Here is a 20485-nt window from a genome sequence, read left to right as displayed (position 1 = left end):
CTGCTGGTAGACTCTACATCCGGGCATGTACTACTCACGTTCATGGACACTTTCTCGGGGTATAATCAGATTCACATGGATGAGATCGACCAAGAAAAAACATCTTTCATTACAGACCGAGGCCTTTATTGCTACAAGATGATGCCGTTTGGTCTAAAAAATGCTGGGGCCACGTACCAGAGGCTGGTGAACAAGATGTTCCGAGATTAGATCGGGCGGAATGTAGAAGTTTATGTCGACGATATGCTTGTCAAGAGCATCCGAGCCACCAGCCATATAGCAGATCTGAGGGAGACCTTCGAGACGCTGAGGAGTCACAAGATGAAGCTCAATCCGGCAAAGTGTGCTTTTGGCGTTTCCTACGGGAAGTTCTTGGGGTTTATGGTTTTGCAAAGAGGAATCGAGGCAAATCCCGAGAAGGTCAGCGCGGTCCTCAGTATGCAATCACCTCAGACGACCAAGCAACTGCAGAAATTGATCGAAAAAATAACAACCTTAAACCGGTTCATCTCCCGATCCACAGACAAATGTCTCCCATTTTTCAAGATACTGAGGAAAGCATTCGAATGGAATAGAGAGTGCAATGAGGCTTTTGGGAAGTTAAAAGAATACTTGGTCAATCCCCCGCTCCTGAGCCGCCCGGATGAAGGCGAAATACTTTATCTCTACCTGGCGGTATCACCCTCGGTTGTAAGCTCAGCTTTGGTTCGCGAGGATTCAGGGATCCAAAAACCGGTGTATTTCACCAGCAAAGCACTTCATGGAGCCAAGGAGAGGTACCCCTGGATAGAAAAGTTAGCATTCACCTTAATTGTCTTGGCACGAAGACTCAGGCCATACTTCCAAGCACATGCCATTCGGGTACTGACCGAGTATCCAATGAAGAAGATATTGCAAAAACCGGACCTCTCAGGCAAGTTGGTGAACTGGTCGGTGGAGCTCGGGCAATTCGACATAGAACTCCATCCTCGAACATCCATCAAGGGTCAGGTACTAGCTGACTTCCTTCTGGAATTCAATAATACACCCGAAAGCGAAGAACTACCCAAGAAGGAGACCTGGGTGGTATATGTAGACGGTTCCTCAGCCAACTGGAAAAGTGGAGTCGGCGTTGCTCTTGCAAGCCCGGATGGAGAAAAATTTCAATATGCAATCAAGTTAAACTTCATTACCACCAACAACGAAGCAGAATACGAGGCCGTATTGGCCGGGCTCTCTATAGCTCGGGAAATGGGAGCAAAAAATGTAAAAATCCGAAGCAATTCCCAGGTAGTAGTAAGCCACGTACAGGGTACGCGAATATCAGTCTAACTTTGACAGGACCGCCATGACAAAAATTCCCCGGGAGGAAATGTCCAGGCAGATGCCCTCTCCAAGATGGGCTCGGGTACCAGACCTGATGTCCAAACATCAGCCTACGAGGTGGTGATACAAACCGAACCATCAATTACTCCTAATTTAGACGTGATGGAAACCGAAGAAAAATCAACCGGCCCCGAGTGGGCCACTGATGTAGTTCAGTACCTCCGAGACGGATCTTTACCCAGGGACAAACTGTTGTCTCACAAAGTAAAAACGCACTCAGCTCGGTACGTGCTTATTGGAGGAGTACTTTACCGAAGAGGATACACCGAGCCACTTCTCAAGTGTCTCACGAACTCGGAGGCAGAGTATGTGCTTAAGGAAATACACGAAGGAGTCTGCGGGAACCATTCAGGCTCTCGGATGCTAGCACACAAAGCAATGAGAGCACTAGCCAACAATGAACAAGGACTCCGTCAGGCTAGTTCAACAATGCGACAAGTGTCAAAGGTTTGCTCGAGTGATGAAAAACCCCCCTGAAAAACTCAGTCCGATCAGCTCGCCCTGGCCATTTGAGAAATAGGAGGTTGACATAGTCGGACCCATGCCACTGGGAAAAGGAAGGCGGAAATTCTTTCTTGTCGCTGTAGACTATTTCACGAAGTGGGCCGAAGCTGAGGCATTCGCTACCATCACCACCGCCAACGTGATAAAATTTCTTTGGAGCTCGGTCGTATGCCGTTTCGGCATTCCCCATGCCTTTGTTACCGACAATGGAAAGCAGTTTGACTGCGGACCGTTTCGTAAATGGTGCGCGGAACTTCAGATTTGAAATTACTATTCCACTCCGATTCATGCACCGGCAAATGGACAAGTGGAAGCCACCAACAAAACACTCCTCAAAACACTAAAGAAGAAGCTCGGAAAGAAGAAGGGAGCTTGAGCCGAGTATGTTCCCGAGGTGCTCTAGGCCTACCGTACCACAACACAAACTCCCACAGGTGATACTCCTTTCTCTTTAGCATACGGTTCTGAAGCGGTCATCCCTGCTGAAGTCGGATCGCCAAGCTTCCGAGTGTCACACTACAACCCAGGATTAAATGATGAAGGTATCAAGCTCAATTTGGACTTGCTACAAGAAATAAGAGATGACGCACAGGTCACATGGGCAGCATACCAGGACCGAGTCGCCCGTTATTTCAATAAGACAGTAAATCCCCAAAAGTTCCAACTCGGGGATTGGGTCTTGAGTAAAGTGAGCCCGATTACCAAAGATCCAACGGAAGGAAAACTTGGAGCACAATGGGAAGGCCCCTACAAAGTCATACGATGTCATGAAAAAGGAGCATATCACCTAGTGGACACAACCGGCAGGGTACTACCGCGGGCATGGAACGTCGAGCATCTGAAGAAGTACTTTATGTGAATCACCTGTAACCATTTACGCTTTTAGTAAATTTACTCGCTCCGAAATTTCTACAGATCAAGTATAATCCAGTTTATTTTCTCAGTTCAAATCAAACCAGGTCAAACCAGCTCAAATCAAATCAAGTGTATTGTGTTCCTCGGTTTGAAACACAACCGTCTCGGAACACACGCATCGATCATGTCCCTCGGTAATGACTCAGACAAATTCAAAATTTGTCCAAGTCATTGGGGGTGACTCCGATCAAACCAGATCAAATCAAGTCAAGTGTGTTGTGTTCCTCGGTTTGAAACACAACTGTCTTGGAACACACGCACCGATCATGTCCCTTGGTAATGACTCAGACAAATCCAAAATTTGTCCAAGTCATTAGGGGATGACTTGGATCAAACCAGCTCAAATCAAGTGTGTTGTGTTCTTCAGTTTGAAACACAACCGTCTCGGAACACACGCACCGATCATGTCCCTCGGTAATGACTCAGACAAATCCAAAATTTGTCCAAGTCATTGGGGGGTGACTCAGATCAAACCAGATCAAACCAGCTCAAATCAAGTGTGTTGTGTTCCTCAGTTTGAAACACAACTGTCTCGGAACACACGCACCGATCATGTTCCTTGATAATGACAAACAAATCCAAAATTTGTCAATCATTGGGGGTAACCCGGTAACACAAGCAAAACACATTCAAATCAAAATAACTTTTAATTACAAAATGGTAACTCTATTTACATGCCAACCCGGCTGCAAAATTTAAAATTTCAGTTTAAAATACAACCGATTTTAAAAAAAATAAAAATAAAAAAATAAAAAAAATTATAAGTTTGGATTGCCTGGCGTGTCAACTTCGTCACCAGCTTCAACTTCCTCGGCATCTTCATTCCCGGGAGTACAGTCCGAGACAGAAGGCCCGGATGTCAAGTCATCACGATAGGATTGGGAACGTCCTAGGTCCAATCTGTCACGTCCGGAAAGAATTCCACGCCCAAGGTTTGAAGTTCGTCAGTAGCACTCTCTGGCATCCCAATGAGGTCGGGAGATACAGTCTCTGGATTGACTTCAAAAACTTCTGGATGGAGGAGCATAGTTCTCAAGCTCTCGAAACCCCAGTTTGATCCCCGACCCCAACTAAGGCCTCGGAGCCAGGGAACCAAATCGAGTTGCTTCTTCAAGTGCTTGGACTTGGACTTGTAATGGTGGCTCTTCTTTCGAAGCTTCTTGCATCGAGCATGAGCCTCCTTTTGCTTCTCGGCAAGGGCTAGCTTCTCGGCTACCAGCGAGTCCTTCTCCGTCTCCATCTCGGCCACCTGGGCAGTCAAAGCGGCCTTGCGTTCGTTTAGGGCTAGCAATTTTGACACGACCCGACAACCCAACACGAACATGACACGAAATTAGCGGGTTTGGGTCTACCTTAAACAGGTTTGGGTCATAAACGGGTCGACCTGTTTATGACCTATTTATCTTGGTCTGGCGGGTCGGGTCGCGGGTGACCCACCAAACACGATTAGCTTTTTTTTTTTAGAAGGAAAAAAAAAAAAAAGGAAAAGAAAAAAAGGGGAGATGGCAGAATGGCCCGAATGTGAAATTGGGGGGAAAACCGGGAAATGGGGAAATGGGAATTATCTGAAAAGTGAAAACTTAAGATGAAAGGTTGAAAACAATAGATTCAAAACTCAAACAATCAAAATTCAAAACAGTGAAAAAAACAAACAAAATCGGAAAAGTGAGAAAAGTGAAAGAAAACCCTAGCTTTTGCTTTTTGGATTTTTCCTTCAGCCTTGCTAACGACGCCGAGTCGCCGCGCCGCCACCTTTCTCTTCTTCTTCAGCTCCTCGCCGCCGTCCTTCTCTTCTCCTTCAATCTCGCCGAGTCACCGCGCTCGACGCTCTCTCTCTCAAGTGTCTGCTCTCCCCGTCTCTCTGCCGCTCTTTCTCTCTCTCTCCGGCCGATGTCGCGTCCTGTACCGCCGAGTCTGCCGATATGTTAGTTGATTTCCATTTTTAATTTTTTATAGCCTCATTATTGTGGGTATAAAATCATAATCCGATAATCTATGATGCTTGCCTGCTTAATCGAAATCTGTTCAGAAATTTTTTGTGAAGATATTTTTTGTGAACAAATGGAAATTTTTTGTGAAGAAATTTCAATACATTTATGCTATAAACAAATGGATTTGGTAATATTCAATTATTGCTCTGGGTCTTCTTCCAATTTCATAACTGCCCATTATTTGTTTCTGGGTCTTCTTCCAATTTCATAAATACCTCTTATTTGTTTCTGGGGCTTGTTGTTGTTGTTATTGTTGCTCTCTCTTTTCTGGTGTGAAATTTGAAATACCCTGAAACTTTACTTTATGGGTTCTCTTCATTTTTTAGGAATATATTTTAGCTGAATGTTTAATTTTTATGTGTCAGTACTTGCTTATGTACATGTGTATGCTTTCTGAAAGAATGTATATGCATATATACATGTATGTAGCCGCAGCTAAGCCTTATGATAATGTGTTATCAAGTTTTTTCCAATGTTGTACCGATATCTGGATTTTGCTTTCGCTTGCTGTTTCATAGGAGGTATTGAGTGAAATTGAAATTTGGATCAAGAGTTTTTTTTTTTTTCCTTTAAAAAAAAAAAGATGAAGAAAATATTATTTGCCACTAACAGAAGAAGACTTTATCCCTCTGCCCTGCATAATTCAACTATATGCTTAGTTGGTTGAGTAAAATAGCACTTTGGCTTAAAGTTCGTTTTTCTAAATTATTTCGTCTGAAAATATAAAAATTTATCCCTCATGTGTAATTCAACTATAAGCTTCGTTGACTTCTTCAAACCAAGTGACATAAACAGGAATCCCAGAATTATAGCCCTTTCTTTTTCAGTTTTTCTTTGTAACCGCTCAGAAGTTTTGGGAGTGAAAGAACAAGCTTTATCCCTCCGCCCAGCGTAATTCAAGTATAAGCTTAGGAGATTAGGAGTAGGAGTTTAGAGATGAATTGCTAAAATTATTATTATTTCATTTAAATACCAACAAACCCCCCCCCCCCCCAAAAAAAAAATAATAATAATAATAATAATAATAATAAATTAAAAATAAAAATAAAAATAAAACCTTTTAAGCTAAACGGGTCAAACGGGTCGTGTCGACCCTATTCGACCCATTATGTTAAACAGGTTCACGGGTCGTATCGGGCGACCCGTGAAATAATCGTGTTCATGTCGTGTCTGGAGCTCCAACCCGTTAACATAAACGGGTCGTGTCCGGGTCTAGGCTAAACGGGTCGCGGGTCTTAACGGGTTGTGTCGAGTGACCCGTTTTGCCAGCCCTGCTTCTATTGCTCATCCATAAGGAATGAGAAGCTGCGGAGAAATGGCGGGAAGCAACAGTGGAGAATTGTACGGCATCCATTCGATCAGTATCGGAGGATTTCAAGCTTTCATTTCTCTCTCTATGTGTGTAGGGTTCTATCCACTGAAATCACACAGAGATTTCGTCATTTGTTGGTTCTATCTCTCTATCTAGTTGGTAAGCTTGTGTTTCGCGTAGTACCGTAATATTTCGTTTTGGGGCATCACAAGCCTTTAAAATATAAACAAAAAGATTGGGCGCCGTTTGGTAGTGACCGATAGTAGCAACCTCAAAAAGATTGGGCACCGTGCTGTTAAGCTAGCGTATTCCTCAGGATTCAAAACAGGGCTTGCAAGCGTTAATATTGGAGGTTAATTGCTACTATTGGTCGCTGTATGAGCACGACTGGGGTATACGAGCATGGAGCACGGCTCCAACCCAAGCACCACCAGGGTGGTGGGGACGCTGGGGTATATGGCACTTGAGCAAGCCGCCGACCAACTCGGATATGTATGCCTTTGGCTCTTTGCTGTTGGAAGTGGTATGCGGTAGAAGACCCATTAATCCTACAGCGTCGTCTGAGGAGCTCATGCTGGTGGACTGGGTTTGGGAGAAGACATTGCGGGCATAACGGATATTCTTGCTTAAGTAAATTACGAGGAAGTCGCCTGACTCGACTTCCGTAGTTAGGATTTAACATTGAATTCTGACGGAATATTCTTATGTAATGATTTTTGATAGTTTAATACCTCGGTTTGAGAGAAATGATAGTTTATTATCCTTCCGTCAAAATGTGCGACAGTTCGATACTCTTACGTGAAGTTCTCTCTTTTTATTTTTATTTTTTGAGGAAAATTTTTCGTAACTCCCTAAACTTCTATCATATTTATAATATTTATCTCTAAACTTGAAAAACTTTCAATTTAGTATTTCTATCTTTCAATTTTTTTTTTAAATTTCACCGCTCTATTAGGATTTTCTGTCAAATCCTAATGAATGCGTGTCAAAATTTTCAAAATACTTATTTTTCGAAAGAAAAAAAAAATCACAAGAATTTAGGCGTTGGTTAGAATTTAACGGAATTTGAATAAAATATCTACTCTTGAATCTTTGAAATTTATATATATATATATATATATATATATATATATATATATATATATATATATATATATATATATATATAAGTATTTTGAAGATTTTGACAAAATTAACGAAAAGTCCTAATAGAGTGGTGAGATTGAAAAAAATTGAAAAATAAATACACTAAATTGAGAGATTTTTTAAGTTTAAAAGAGTAATTATAAAAACGAAGATAATTTAAAAGAGTTAAGTAAAAAAATTTTCATATTTTTATTAAAAATGTAAACCTATCTTCCTTGAACTACGGATAGGATATACCTAATCCTTGAAGTACGGAGTCTCTTCTGAGGCTGTTGTTTGCCAGCAATTTTCTGTAATGACATGTTGTTGCAACGACTGTTTGGATGAACCGGCTAAACTTGTGAATCTGTTTTGGTATTTAAAAAAAAAAAAAAAAAGAGTTTAATTTGCTGAATTCAAATAATGTATCAAATTAAGAGTCCGTTTGGGTTTACGATTTCAAAAAGTGCGATTTAAAAATAACGATTTTAAAATGTGCGATTTAAAAAAGTGATTTTTAAAAACGCAATTAAGCGTTTGGCAAAATCGCAATTTGGCATTTAAAATCGCAGGTTAGCCTTTTAAAATACTGCGTTTTCAAAAAAGCACCACATTGCCTACGATTTGAATAAGCACTTTTCTGCGTTTTCAAATTGCAATTTTTTAAAAATGCAGTTTCTAAACAGTCCAATTTTTACGATTTGGTTTAAAATCGTACTTTTTCTCTACGAAATCGCAATTCCAAACGCACCCTAAAAGTCTAATATCTACGTTTTCTTTTCTCGGTTTATCAAATAAGAGGGACGGCATTAATGATCTTCTCCATAACTCCATTGAAAACATAGAATGACAAGATGTGCGTAGAGGCACGTGTGAGTGAAGTGTCACCGTATTATATCAGTAAGAGGTAGAGCATTAATTTTCTCTATAACTCAATTGAAAACACAGAACGACATGTTGAAAGATTTGAGTTGTGTTTTTCTAAAAGGAATATCTTATTTCAATCTAAAAAAAAAAAAAAAAGGGGAATATTTTGAAGCAATCTAGAACATGGTAGGGGCACTTGTCGATTGTGATGAAATTGTTACTCAGAAACGACTTCCTAATATTGATTAGACAGATGAATCAAATATTACCTCTTCTTTCATGTTGGATCTGGATCTGAGGGTGAGCCGTCGATGTTCGTTTTGCGAAGCAAATTGGACCCCGTTCGTTTTTGTGAAGCAATTAATGCAGCTTTTTGTTAGAGAATATATTCTCTATACAATTGTGATTGGATATGATAGGAAAAAATATGAAATTGTAAGATTTGATTTTGAATGTATTTAATTCTGATTTGATTTGATTTGATTTGATTTGATCTTCTTTCATGCCTTTTTGTATTATCCGCATATCCCTATAAATATGGATCATTTGTATTGTAAATTCATTAAAAAAAAAAAATGTTAGAGAATATATTCTCTATATAATTGTGATTGGATATGGTAGGAAAATATATGAAATTGTACGGTTTGATTGTAATTGATTATAATCAAATCAGAATTGAATGTAATCAGAATTGAATTGGATACATTCAATTCTGATTTGATTTGATATTCTTTCATACATTTTTGTATTCTTCATACATCCTTATAAATATGGATCATTTGTATTGTAAATTCATTAAGAGAAATAATAATAAAATGTAGCCCTTTGACTTTATTCTATAAACGTAGGTTATAGATCGAACCACATAAAACCTCTTATCTCTATCTTCTTTTATTTCCACAATTTATTTTTATTTCATTATGCTTTCTGTTGGGAAAAATATTGACCTTCTCAGGCGTTAGGCCCAACCCGAGAACTAGGCCCACTTTGGTCCACCCGACTAGGCCCAAATATTAAAGAGAGCATAATCCACCCGAGCCCGTTAAGACCACTTGGGCCCAATCTGTCACAACTAGCCCGAATTGGCAACCCAAATGCTAGTTGATATCCACGTCTGCGTATATCTCGGCAGTACCCGAAATCTAAGGGACACGACACACGTCATGAAACTTGATGATGCCTCCGAGGTAAGCGGAACCCGGAATATCCGTTCATCCGGGGCCACGTCTCCTCCAACCGCCTGCTGCACAAATTGAGAGGCTAATTGAACTACTCCTCAACCTCTATAAATACTAGAACCTCTTCAGATGTTAAGATACATGCTAATCAATCTTTTTGGCATTATTCTGCGCATTTATTCTCAGAACCATACACTCACTTAAGCATCGGAGCGGGGTTGTCGGAACCCCCCGACGCAGCCTTGTTTTTCAGGTGGACCAGGAGCAACCAAGACAAATATCTGATCGACACGTCACCTACCGGAAACTGTCTCAACACTTTCTTTCACTTTTTAGGTTTTGTTTTGGTGTCTTATAAATGGTAGATAGTTTGCTTTTATTTAATATCCATCCACCAATGCTGGCATGACCAACTAGGCTTTGAATTAATCTTTATTAAATAAATAAACAAATCAATGGTTAAGTAGGAGTGTCATATCAACATTATTAAATGAATATTTGATAGAATCATACTCTTTATCCTATCTCGTCTTACATTTTTTTTTTAGAAAAAGTAAAATAAAATTGTAGGGATAATTAATGCCACGTTTGACAAAAAGTTAAAATTACCACGCCAAAACACAAGCACACATGCGCTTAAAATTTGAGGAGTTATAAACATACTCTTAAATGTTCAATTCCAAGTGCTAACTCTTTGAGATTAAGCAATTTGAAGTATGTGTATCATTTTTCTAAAATTTTGAAGCTTCAAGATAAGATATGACAATTTTGTTCTCCAAAATATTTTGAGTTTTGAAAAGAGTTTCGTAGTTTTTTTTTTTTTTTGATGAAAAAGTTTCATAGTTTTTTTGTTTTTTGATGAAAAAGGTTCGTAGTTTTTTTTTTTTTTTTTAACTGTATATTAATAGTGCATACACATCTAAGAATTGACTGATTAACCAATTTTAAAAAGAGTTTTTCAAAATCTGAGGAGTGAAAATAGTTTTATAAAAGTTTAGCAAACAAGCTAATCCCCCTTGATGTGGTCAATATATTTTCAGCTCTTGTAACTTTGGCTCCGTTTATTTTGACGTAAAAATAAAAATATTTTTAACAAAATAATTTTGTTTTTAAATATTTTTCGGTGTTTGGAGTTTATGAAAAATGAGCTATGATAGAAAATGGCCGACAACTTTTGGTAACTTCCATCGAAAGTTTGACGGTGGTTTGGTGTGGTCCGTTGGAGATCCAACGAACTTCAACAAAGGCCTGGCAAACTTTGGCAATTTGAGATTCAGAAGCTCAAATTTAAAAAATTGTTTATAGTTTTAAAAAAAGTAAAATCATTTTACAAAAATTAAAAAAACTTTTATGGTCAAACCAAAAAATGATTTTGATTTGACTATTATTTTCTATTGTATCAAACACCAAAAAATATGAAAAGTATTTTCAAAAATAATTTATTATGCCAAAACAACCGAAGCATTTATTGTTGTAATATGTGTGTTACAAACATTATTTCATTTTTAGCCATCTTTAAATGTTTTACCATTTGGTATTAAAATATATTCATGAGTTTTTATGGCAAAGAAAAAAAATTGATTTATTAAAATATATATTTATGAGTTTTTATTTTGTAACCGTTGGTTATTAAAAAATTGTTTTTATGGCTTTTTAATCTTCAAACATTTTGTCATTATTAAAGTTTATTACTTTTGATTTGTAACGGTTAATAGTTATGAGTCTTATGACCGTTTGTCATTCATGAGCCTTAAAAGAAAATCTATAGTGCTAACATTTTTTGACCGTTTATATAAATTGAGTTCCCAATGCATTTGAGAACTATCTTCTTCTTTGGCTAAAACCTCTAACATATTTTTCTAGTGTGCATTCATATATTTCAACGTGAATTTGGTTTTAAGCCATAAAGCTATTGTTATAGTATTAGCTTTTCTACAAGAAAAATATTCTAAAGTCCCCCATCCACTTTGATCAAAGGGTTGTTCTATTTGATCTTTGTTATTGGAAGTGTGTCCTTAACGAAGATAGACGCTATAGTCTAATCCTGGGAGGTTACGTGTCAAGAGATCCAATCACACCGAGTTATACACTCCGGGAGGCACGAATCAACCTTTAAGGACAACGCTCTTCATGCGTGATTCTATAGCATTGTGAGATCTTTCCTTAATTTAATTTTAATCTCTTGTACAGTATTTATTTTATTATTATTATTATTATTTCGGATCAATATGGTCTAGTATCAACAATAATTTTTCAACCAATTTTTTGTTTAACAATTATTTGTTTAATTGTTAATTTTCATATTGATATTATTTTATTTCAATAAGAACTTTGTGCACCATTCAATATTATTTCCAACATTTATTTGGTGTTGACGCGATTGACAAAACATTTAATAACAACGGGTCCTACCCAGGAAAATAATAATAATAACAAATGGTCCCTGAGGCAATATGAAATATACCTGTTCTATCAATCTATTTTGTACAAGTAACCGCCTCTCTCTCTCTCTCTCTCTCTCTCTCTCTCTCAAACCCTAGCTGCCGAGTTTTCTCTTCGGTTTTTGGTTGAGGGGGGAGGGGGCTTGCCCCCCGACCCCCTGTTTTGCTTTTCGTCTTTGTTTTCTTGCTTTTCTATCATTGTTATTTCAGCCTGGCACTAAATCGTGGGCTGCTGACTTTCTTCTCGATCTCTCGGTGGCGCTCTGTGAAACCAATAGGCAAATGTATTTTTCTCTAATCCTTATGAGGATTTGGAGTTCGTGGGCTTCAATCTACTGGTGGATTGACCTAGGTAAGGTGCCAAGCTCGGATTTCAGGCTGTTTTTTGAAATTAAATCTATGATTCTCCGTCAATCTCTGCATGTCACGCGCCCCTCCAGGGTGTTCGTCGTCTTCATCGTCCTCTGTTGCAACCAAGCGTGTTTTCCCCGGCTGTCCGTACACCGGAGCGTGGTGTTCCTGCGCCAGCAAGTGCTCTTCCCTCGCCGGCGCGTGATGGCTCATCATCTTCTCCAGTTTGCGGTTGGTGGATCCCAGGAGTTTTTGGTGGTTTTCCTGATGGAGAGGGGTCTTTTGGTGAGGGCACGTGGTATACACGCGCCGTTACCAGCGACTGATAAGTGCTGAATGTTACACATTCAAGCCCCTTAATTTACATATGTTAAGCTCTTTGTTTTGTTATAGTTTGATGTTTTGTATTGTTTTTGTGTTTTCTTGTATTTTACAGGTTTTGTAAGTAAATCCATCAAATTCCAAGATTATAACGAAGTCGGCAAACTCACTTTTGGATAGATTCAACTCCAAATCAATTTTGAATTTAAGGAAAGAGAAGTCGGCAAATATTCGTTATTTTTTGAAAGAATCCAAAATGAGCACGTTTCAGTAATTTAATCATAACTTTCATCTCAAGTATCCTATTGCAACAAAATTTGTGGCTTCAGAAAGCTAATAAGAAATTCAACAAATATGTCAGAAATAAGCTTTTCCTAATTCGGATGTTTACCATGCCAAAATCGCCCCGCAATAAAAGACCGCAAATCTGTACGAATTTTGGAATCATTTTCCTACTTAGATAGAAATTTCAGAAAAGGAAAAAGACTTGTAATTATTCTATTTGAACTAGAAGACCTACTTAGAATTGTAATAGGAATTCTAGAGCTTCTAGAGCTTCTCTAATCCCTATAAATAGACCTCTAGCCTTTGAAGAAATGACACACAAGCTTTGAGGAAGAATCAAAGGCTACATCAAGAATGAGGTTCTTTTTTGTTTTTATTTTCTTTCTTCCTTTATTTATTTTCTGTATGTATATAATTTTAGTTTATATTTGTTGTAACTAATACTTTAGTTAGGGCTCGATTGAAGCCCTAATCATATCTCTTTAAGTCTTTCAATTTGCTTTGCTACAATTTATATATTGATGCTTAACTTGATTAATTCTAGTTTTTTGAATTCCTCGCATGTTTATGTTTGGCCATCATATGCATGTGGTATGGATTTGTTATTTATGTCAATTTAGATGACCGAGTCCTTGGCATAATAGAGTAACAAAAGAACCCCGACACAGGTTCTTGGATTAATCAACATAAAGACAATTGGAATAGATACCATATTCCAATCTGAGTGTGTTTACCGATTTTCATAGATTTATGCTTCCTTGAATAACAACTTAGTAGATACCATGCTAAATCCTTCAAAAAAGAAAAGAGTTAGAGTAGATACCATGCCTAACTCGTTGCTTAAGGAAATCAATAGCTTTAGGAGAAGATACCATTCCCTTGTGGCTGGTAAACATTAAGCATCATGTTATGATTGTAGTATTGTGCATACTGCGAATCTTATTTGAGTATGATTAGCGATGGATATTGAAGCCCTACCTTTACTTCATAATATTTTTAATTCAATCTTTTATCCCGTCTTATTCAACATATCGCTTTTAGGAATTTCTCTTTAAATACAATTTATATCAATCCTCGTGTGAATGATCTCGTATTTGCCTGCTATATTATTGTTTTGATCTTGTGCACTTGCGAGTAAAACGTACAAGTATTTGCCTATTTATTTAGGTAGATATTTGCACAACAAGTTTTTGCCCCTGTGCTCTTTGCTGGCCAGTGTTGGTTTTGTTTGTGTTTTGATTTTTTAGTTGTGTTTTGTTGTTTAGTGCTCCAACAACCTGCCATGGTAGATCTTAGATTTAAATTGTAATAGTTGTTTTTAGATCAGAACTTGTAATCTCTTATTTCTTAATAGTGGAACTCACGTGTAAAGAGAGGCTTTATTATTTGTCCATCTGCTAAGGCAGCTGCTCCTTAAGTCAAGATTTAGTCATGGACTTTGTTTTTAGGAGTCTTTGTACTCCTAATTATTGCGACTAGCAATTTGGATTTCATATTATAATGAAGGTTCTTCCTTGTTAAAAAAATAAATATGAAAATATGAAATATGTAAATTGAGTGACCTTTGGAGAGGATTCTCTTCATTCTCTCAATTTTAAATGAATAAATATTATTTATTTCATTATTCAAATTTGAAGTTGGTCTAATGGAATGATATAATTCTTCATCTTCTGCGTTTCCTTTTATCATTAGTCTTTTTCTCTCCTTTGGGCTGCAAATCCTACCTTGGAACAATCAAAATGGAAGTGTTCCAAGATTTTCGTAGAGCATCCAACGTGCTCCAGTATTGTCAAACCTACTTTGTATATGAGTTTGGGTGATGTTTGTGTGGTTTGGCTGTTTTTTGTTTTTTGTTTTTTTTCTTTTCTTTAAAAAAATGTGCATTGTTTGTATAATTTGTGTACAAAATATGCACAAATAATATATTTCTTCGAAAAATTGCGTTGCTATGAGCCTTTGACTTGGGTTAGATACTGGTATTGTAAAATTCCCAATCATTATCTGATTTTTTGGTCGGTCAATGAATTATTAATTTCTGGAAAATAAAAAGGAGACTCGTCACATTGCATGTTCGACGATCAATTTTTCTTAAGCTGTGTTTATTTTCAAAAAATATTTTTTTATATTTTTCAATGTTTGGTACAATAAAAAATAATAGTCAAATCAAAAATATTTTTTGTTTGACAAAAAAGTTTATTTAGTTTTAAAAAAATAATTTTTTTTTTTTATATATTTTTTTAATTATTTCTATTACTATTTTGATGTTGTGAATAAAAAATATTTTTTATAGATTAATATGATTAAAGAAAGATATAAAAAAAATATTATGAAAGATTAAACAAGCTGAGCCTGTTCCGCATAGAAAGACCATAGACTTGAGCATCGAGTCGTACGCTTCCCAAGGCCATAGGCCCATTATCCATAATCCTCGGTGACTGCGGTTGAGAATTTTTCTTTTTTCCTTCATCTTTTTTTTTTCGTTTCTTTTTAGCATTTTTTTCTTTTTCCGAATAATTGTCAACGGTTCTATTGGCTTGGACTTTTTTTTTTTTTTTTTTTTTTTTTTTTTTTTTTTGTCTTTCTCTTTATCTTTGTCTTCATAGCTCACAAACAGAAGCAATTTTCTGAAGCAAATCTTTTGTGATGGGAATGTGATTCATGTACTACTCATATTGTATAATTATCTCACAATCAAGACATGCGATGAGATTCATGTATGTAAGTTTTACGTATAAGTCTCACTCAATATATCTTATGCTCCGTTTGATTCGACGTAAAATGATTTCGGCATTTTAAGGTGTTTGGTAAGGACGAAAATAATGGTCAACAAAAATCATTTTCGGTTTGACCGTAAAAGCTTCTTTAATTTTCGGAAAACGATTTACGATTTTTAAAACCGTAAATCGTTTTCCGAAATTAAACTTTTCGTCCTTACACATACGTTTGATATCTGATCGTCATAATTTAGCAATTGTCGTAGTTGGAATCTAGTCGGCGCCGGAGTCCGACAACATCCGATCGCCGGTATCTGGTCACCGACAAACCAAATTCCGGCTCGAATATTGCCGGATTCCGGCCAAGCCGGCCGGATCTGGCCAAAACGGCCGGGATCCGGCCGGATCCAGCCAAAACGGCAAAGATCTGACCAAAATGGCAGGGATCCGGCCGGATTCGGTCAAACTTTTTCGCTAGAATCTGGCAACGGCGATCGGACATTGCCGAATTTTAGCGATATTTACCAAATTTTAATTTTTACATTTTAAAATTTTTTCCTGCGAACCAAACGAAACATTAAAGTTATGGAATAGTTATGCAATAATCGTAATTTTAACATTTCTGTTTACCGTGGGTTAAGAGAATCATCCACCTTTAGCACATTGGCCACTCAAATCTGTTCTTTTGATTTTTAAGTTGGTCAATTTTTTGAAGCAAGTATTTTTCCGCCGGTCAAGAGAATCATCCACCTATTCACTGGCTACCCTGCACAAAAATCTGTCCTCCTCTTTTCTTTTTCTTTTTCTTTTTCTTTTTCTTCTTTTTCTTTTTTATTTTTTAAAGTCCTTTTGATTTTTAAGTTGATAAAAAAAAAAAAAAATAAGGATTAAATGTCGTATGGATACATGTGGTTATGCTCGGAATCTAATAGTCGCATCAATTTTAAAAAGTGTCATAAATAATATATATTTTTAATAAAAAAATTCAGTTGATACTTTCGTCTAAATTCTGTCTATTTTTTTAACGGCAATCCATGTCACTCCAAGGCCAAAATGAGAGTTTCCGGCCACCCCATGGCTAAAATGGGGTGGCTCGACCTCTCTAAGGGCCAACCTTCTTAAAAAAAAATTGCTTTGGTCATTTGGGGTGGCCGAACTCACTCCATGCCAAAATTTTCTTCATATTTTTTTTTTTTTAAAATGTAATTCTTTAACAATTTCTTTGTCCCATGTGGCAATAAAAGCATGTGTATTATCTGTGATATACCGCAACGTAGGATTCGAGACAAATGTCAGCATTCTAAGCAGGGACGGAGTCAGAAGTTTTTATGGGCAGGGGCTAGTGGCAAAAAAAAAAAAATTTGGTAGGGGCCAATAGGCTAAATTTTTATTTTTTACCTTATATTTTTTAAGAAATTTTTTTTCCCACCTTATACCATCCCTAATACTTTTTGAAACCGAAACGACGATTTAATTCTGAGGCATAACTACATGTACCAATACAGGGGCGGAGGCAGGGGGTCGAGAGGGGTCAAATGCCCCCCCTCACCTCCTAAAAATTTTACTTACTCTTGGAATTTTTTTTTTTTGGAAAGTCCTAATTGCCCACCCTCAAAAACTCATGAGGGACAAATATTTTTCAAGATGAACGAGTTTCATGAGCCACACTACGTTCTGCCATTTTTTCACTGATTTTTAACCTAAAACCAGTCACTAGCAGCTGCCACAGGTTGAAGACGCATTTTTTCCCTTTTGATAAAACGCACCGATTTGTTAAATAAACAAAACGTTCATTTGGAGGATACTGGACACGTCTATGGACTAAAGATAATCCAGGCTTCCAGCTATGCCCGGTCCAAAAACGTGGCCCATACGTGCTAAAAGCTGAACCATGATGTTGATGGTCTCCAGCTTTTCATACTTTTTTGTTCTTTTTTTTTTTTTTTTTTGGTAATAAGTTTTTCATAATTTTCGTCTAAAACGTTTATAAAATAACAATTTAACCTCTCTCTTTTTTTTTTTTTTCTTTTTCTTTTTTAAAGCCTTATTATTATTATTTTTATCATTTTTATTTTTTTTTAAAAAAAATGCCTTAGGCCTTTAGCTTAGCCTACCTATTAAGATAGGTTAGATCGGAGTCATGATACTTGTCTATGTTGACAAATTATTATTTTATTAATTTTTTTTAAAAAAAAAATTAAGACTTAGCTTAACCAACTTTTCTTATGTAGTTGAATGGAAGATCAACGGATAAATGATTGTCTGATTATGTATATTGAGAATGATATATTTAAGACTATCAACGATGAAAAAAAAATCATATGAGATTTCAAGGTATGAAGACTCGTCAAGGATAACTGAATAAATGAACACTAGGTATGACAAAATAAATTGTAAGTTACATTTATATATTTTAAGCGATAATTAAATTTTGTTGAATTATTTATTTATTGTGTTAGTTATATTTTTTTAATCTTTTAATTTTTTTTTTATTAACTTTAATTTTTTTTTCTCTATTTATCAAAATGAAAAATAAAATAAAAAAATTATTGACCCCCTCAACTAAAACCCTGGCTCCACCACTGTACCAATATGACATTTAATTCAAAAGATAATAATAATCACCCTCCACTCCACTTTCCTTATTTATTTATTTTGAACTGAAATTTGTCTACTACCAATCTGTTGAAGGCTATGAGTATTGAGATATAATTTTTCACTACCTAAATATACAACTTTTCACTACCTTATCTATGTGGTAAAGTGGGCCCCTACTAGTTTTAGAGTTTTTTATTTTTAAAAAATAAAATAAAGTCAGAGATTACCTTACTACATAGATAAAATGATAAAAAAAAAAAAAAATTATATATTTAGATAAGAAAGAATCGTATATCTGAGCATTTGATGCAGAGAAAAAAGTACATAGTTTTGGGCATTTATTTATTTATTTTTAAAAGAGCTTTGGGCAATTAAGTGGTCAAGGACTCAAGGAGGAACCTAAAAGAAAAAAAATGGTCAAGAAGGACAGTCACGGATTGAAATATGGGCACCAAAGATGGTGTGTTTGGGTATTGAATTTTGAGAATTAGAATTGAATTCTAATTTTATTTACAAATATCGAGGTAAAAAATTGTGTTTGGATGTTGAATTTTGAGATTGAAAAATATTATATTTTAATGGTAAGAAATGATTGGAAGTTTAAAAAGTTGTGTATAATGATTGGTATTTTGAAAAGTTGTGTAAAATAATAATTTAAATAATAATAATTTATTATATATTGATTATTTAATTAAAAAATAAATAAAAAAATTTTTTAAAAAAAAAATTAAAATTAAAATTAAATATATATATATATATATATATATATATATATATATATATATATATATATATATATATATATATATATATGCAGGGGTGGCTGCCGGCAGCCACCCCTTTAGGGGGTGGCGCTGGTCGGGGGTGACCGCGCGGCCACCCCCGCTGGTCGGGGGAGGCCGCGCGGCCACCCCCAGTGGTCGGGGGAGGCCGCGCGGCCACCCCCCAGGGTCGGGGGTGACCGCGCGGCCACCCCCAAGGGTCGGGGGAGGCCGCGTGGCCACCCCCAAGGGGTGGCTGCCCGGCAGCCACCATTTGCTTTTTTTTTTTAATTTTATTTTTTTATTGAAATTTGTATTAGTTTATTATTTAAATGTGGGACCCACGCGTTTTTTTAGACAAGTTGTCCTGCGCGTGGGTCCCAGCCATTAAACAGGTTGTCAGCTTTGAATTGGTGTAAAATTCGGGTCAAAATTCGGGTTTTGGGCGGGTGGGCGGGTTTTAGAAAATACCCGAAAAGAATATTTATTTGTTTCTAAATCCAAACACACCAAGAGTTATTTGATGCAGACGAAAAAGTCGCTTTGGCAGCAATTAAGTGGTCAAGGACGGATAGTCACGGACTGAAGCAAATCTTACCGCCCGTCATCAGAATCATCCACGTGTTGAAGTTTAGGCTAGGCTTTACAAATAGGAAAATCATCATATTACCTTATATCAATTTTACACTAATGCTCCGTTTGTTTCGGCGTAAAATAATTTCTGGAAAATGATTTCGACATTTTCCAGTGTTTGGTAGGGGCGAAAATAATAGTCAACCGGAAAATGATTTCTGTTCGACTAAAAATGCTTAGTAAATTTCAGAAAATGATTTACGCTTTTTAAAAGCGTAAATTGTTTTCCGAAGACGCCAGACTCAATCGATCTATTTTAAACGACACAGTCGACCTTCACGTTCAAGCAGCCGACCACCATCGAAATATTGCCGGTATCGGAATCCGACAATATCCGGTTAATGTCTCCAGAATTTGGCGACGGAATCCGGCCACCTTCGCCGGAATCCGGTCATCCCAGATTCCGACAACCAATCTGGCCGGATTCCGGCCATCTGATCGGAAGGCCGGGATCCGGCCTCTCTGGCCAGATGGCCGGAATCCGGCTATCCCAGATTCCGACATAACTGTCAGGATTCCGGCCTTTATCTCGAATTCTGGCTATATTAGCCGGAATCAGGTAAAAATGATCAGAATCTTGTTGGTCCGTGACCGAATCTCGTCATCGATGATTTTTATATTATTTTATATTAATATTAATATGTTTTGAATAAAAATTAATTTTTATAGGTTAATATGATTGAATGAAAATATGAAAAATATTCGTGATTTTCTGTACGCGCCAAACACCGAAAAATGCTTTTGGCGAAAAATATTTTCCAGAAAAATGACTTCTCTGAAACCATTTTACGACGAAAACCATTTTACGTTGAAACAAACGGAGCATAAAACACATAAAGTGTAAGATTATACATGTGAATTTTATATATGTGGATCTTATATACATGAGTCTCATACTCAATGTATATTAGTGTAGAATTGGTGTAAGATAATGTAACGTAGAAATAACGCATCTCTTACAAATATTATTAAAAAATATTTTTTTTTCTTTTTTTTTGAAGTGGTTTGTACATTATATATATATATTTTAATTTTTAAACAAGGCGATGAAAATTGGTTGAAATTAGGTAACGGTACCCTTTTTTTTTTTTTTTTCGGCATGACTACATAAGAAGAAGAGGAGA

At 36.6% G+C, this 20485-nt stretch overlaps 1 protein-coding gene across 1 annotated transcript; it reads left to right on the top strand.

Annotated features, from left to right (window-relative positions):
- Positions 1–243: 243 nt before the first annotated feature.
- LOC133856706 (uncharacterized) lies at positions 244–2134 on the top strand. Its single transcript, XM_062291761.1, has 3 exons — positions 244–1269; positions 1321–1812; positions 1886–2134. The coding sequence occupies exons 1-3, from the start codon at positions 244–246 to the stop codon at positions 2132–2134; spliced, it is 1767 nt and encodes a 588-aa protein (XP_062147745.1).
- Positions 2135–20485: the final 18351 nt, after the last annotated feature.

This window comes from Alnus glutinosa, chromosome 14, assembly GCF_958979055.1.
Source record: "Alnus glutinosa chromosome 14, dhAlnGlut1.1, whole genome shotgun sequence".
Lineage (NCBI taxonomy): Eukaryota > Viridiplantae > Streptophyta > Magnoliopsida > Fagales > Betulaceae > Alnus > Alnus glutinosa.
This window is presented reverse-complemented; position numbering and strand designations above follow the sequence as displayed.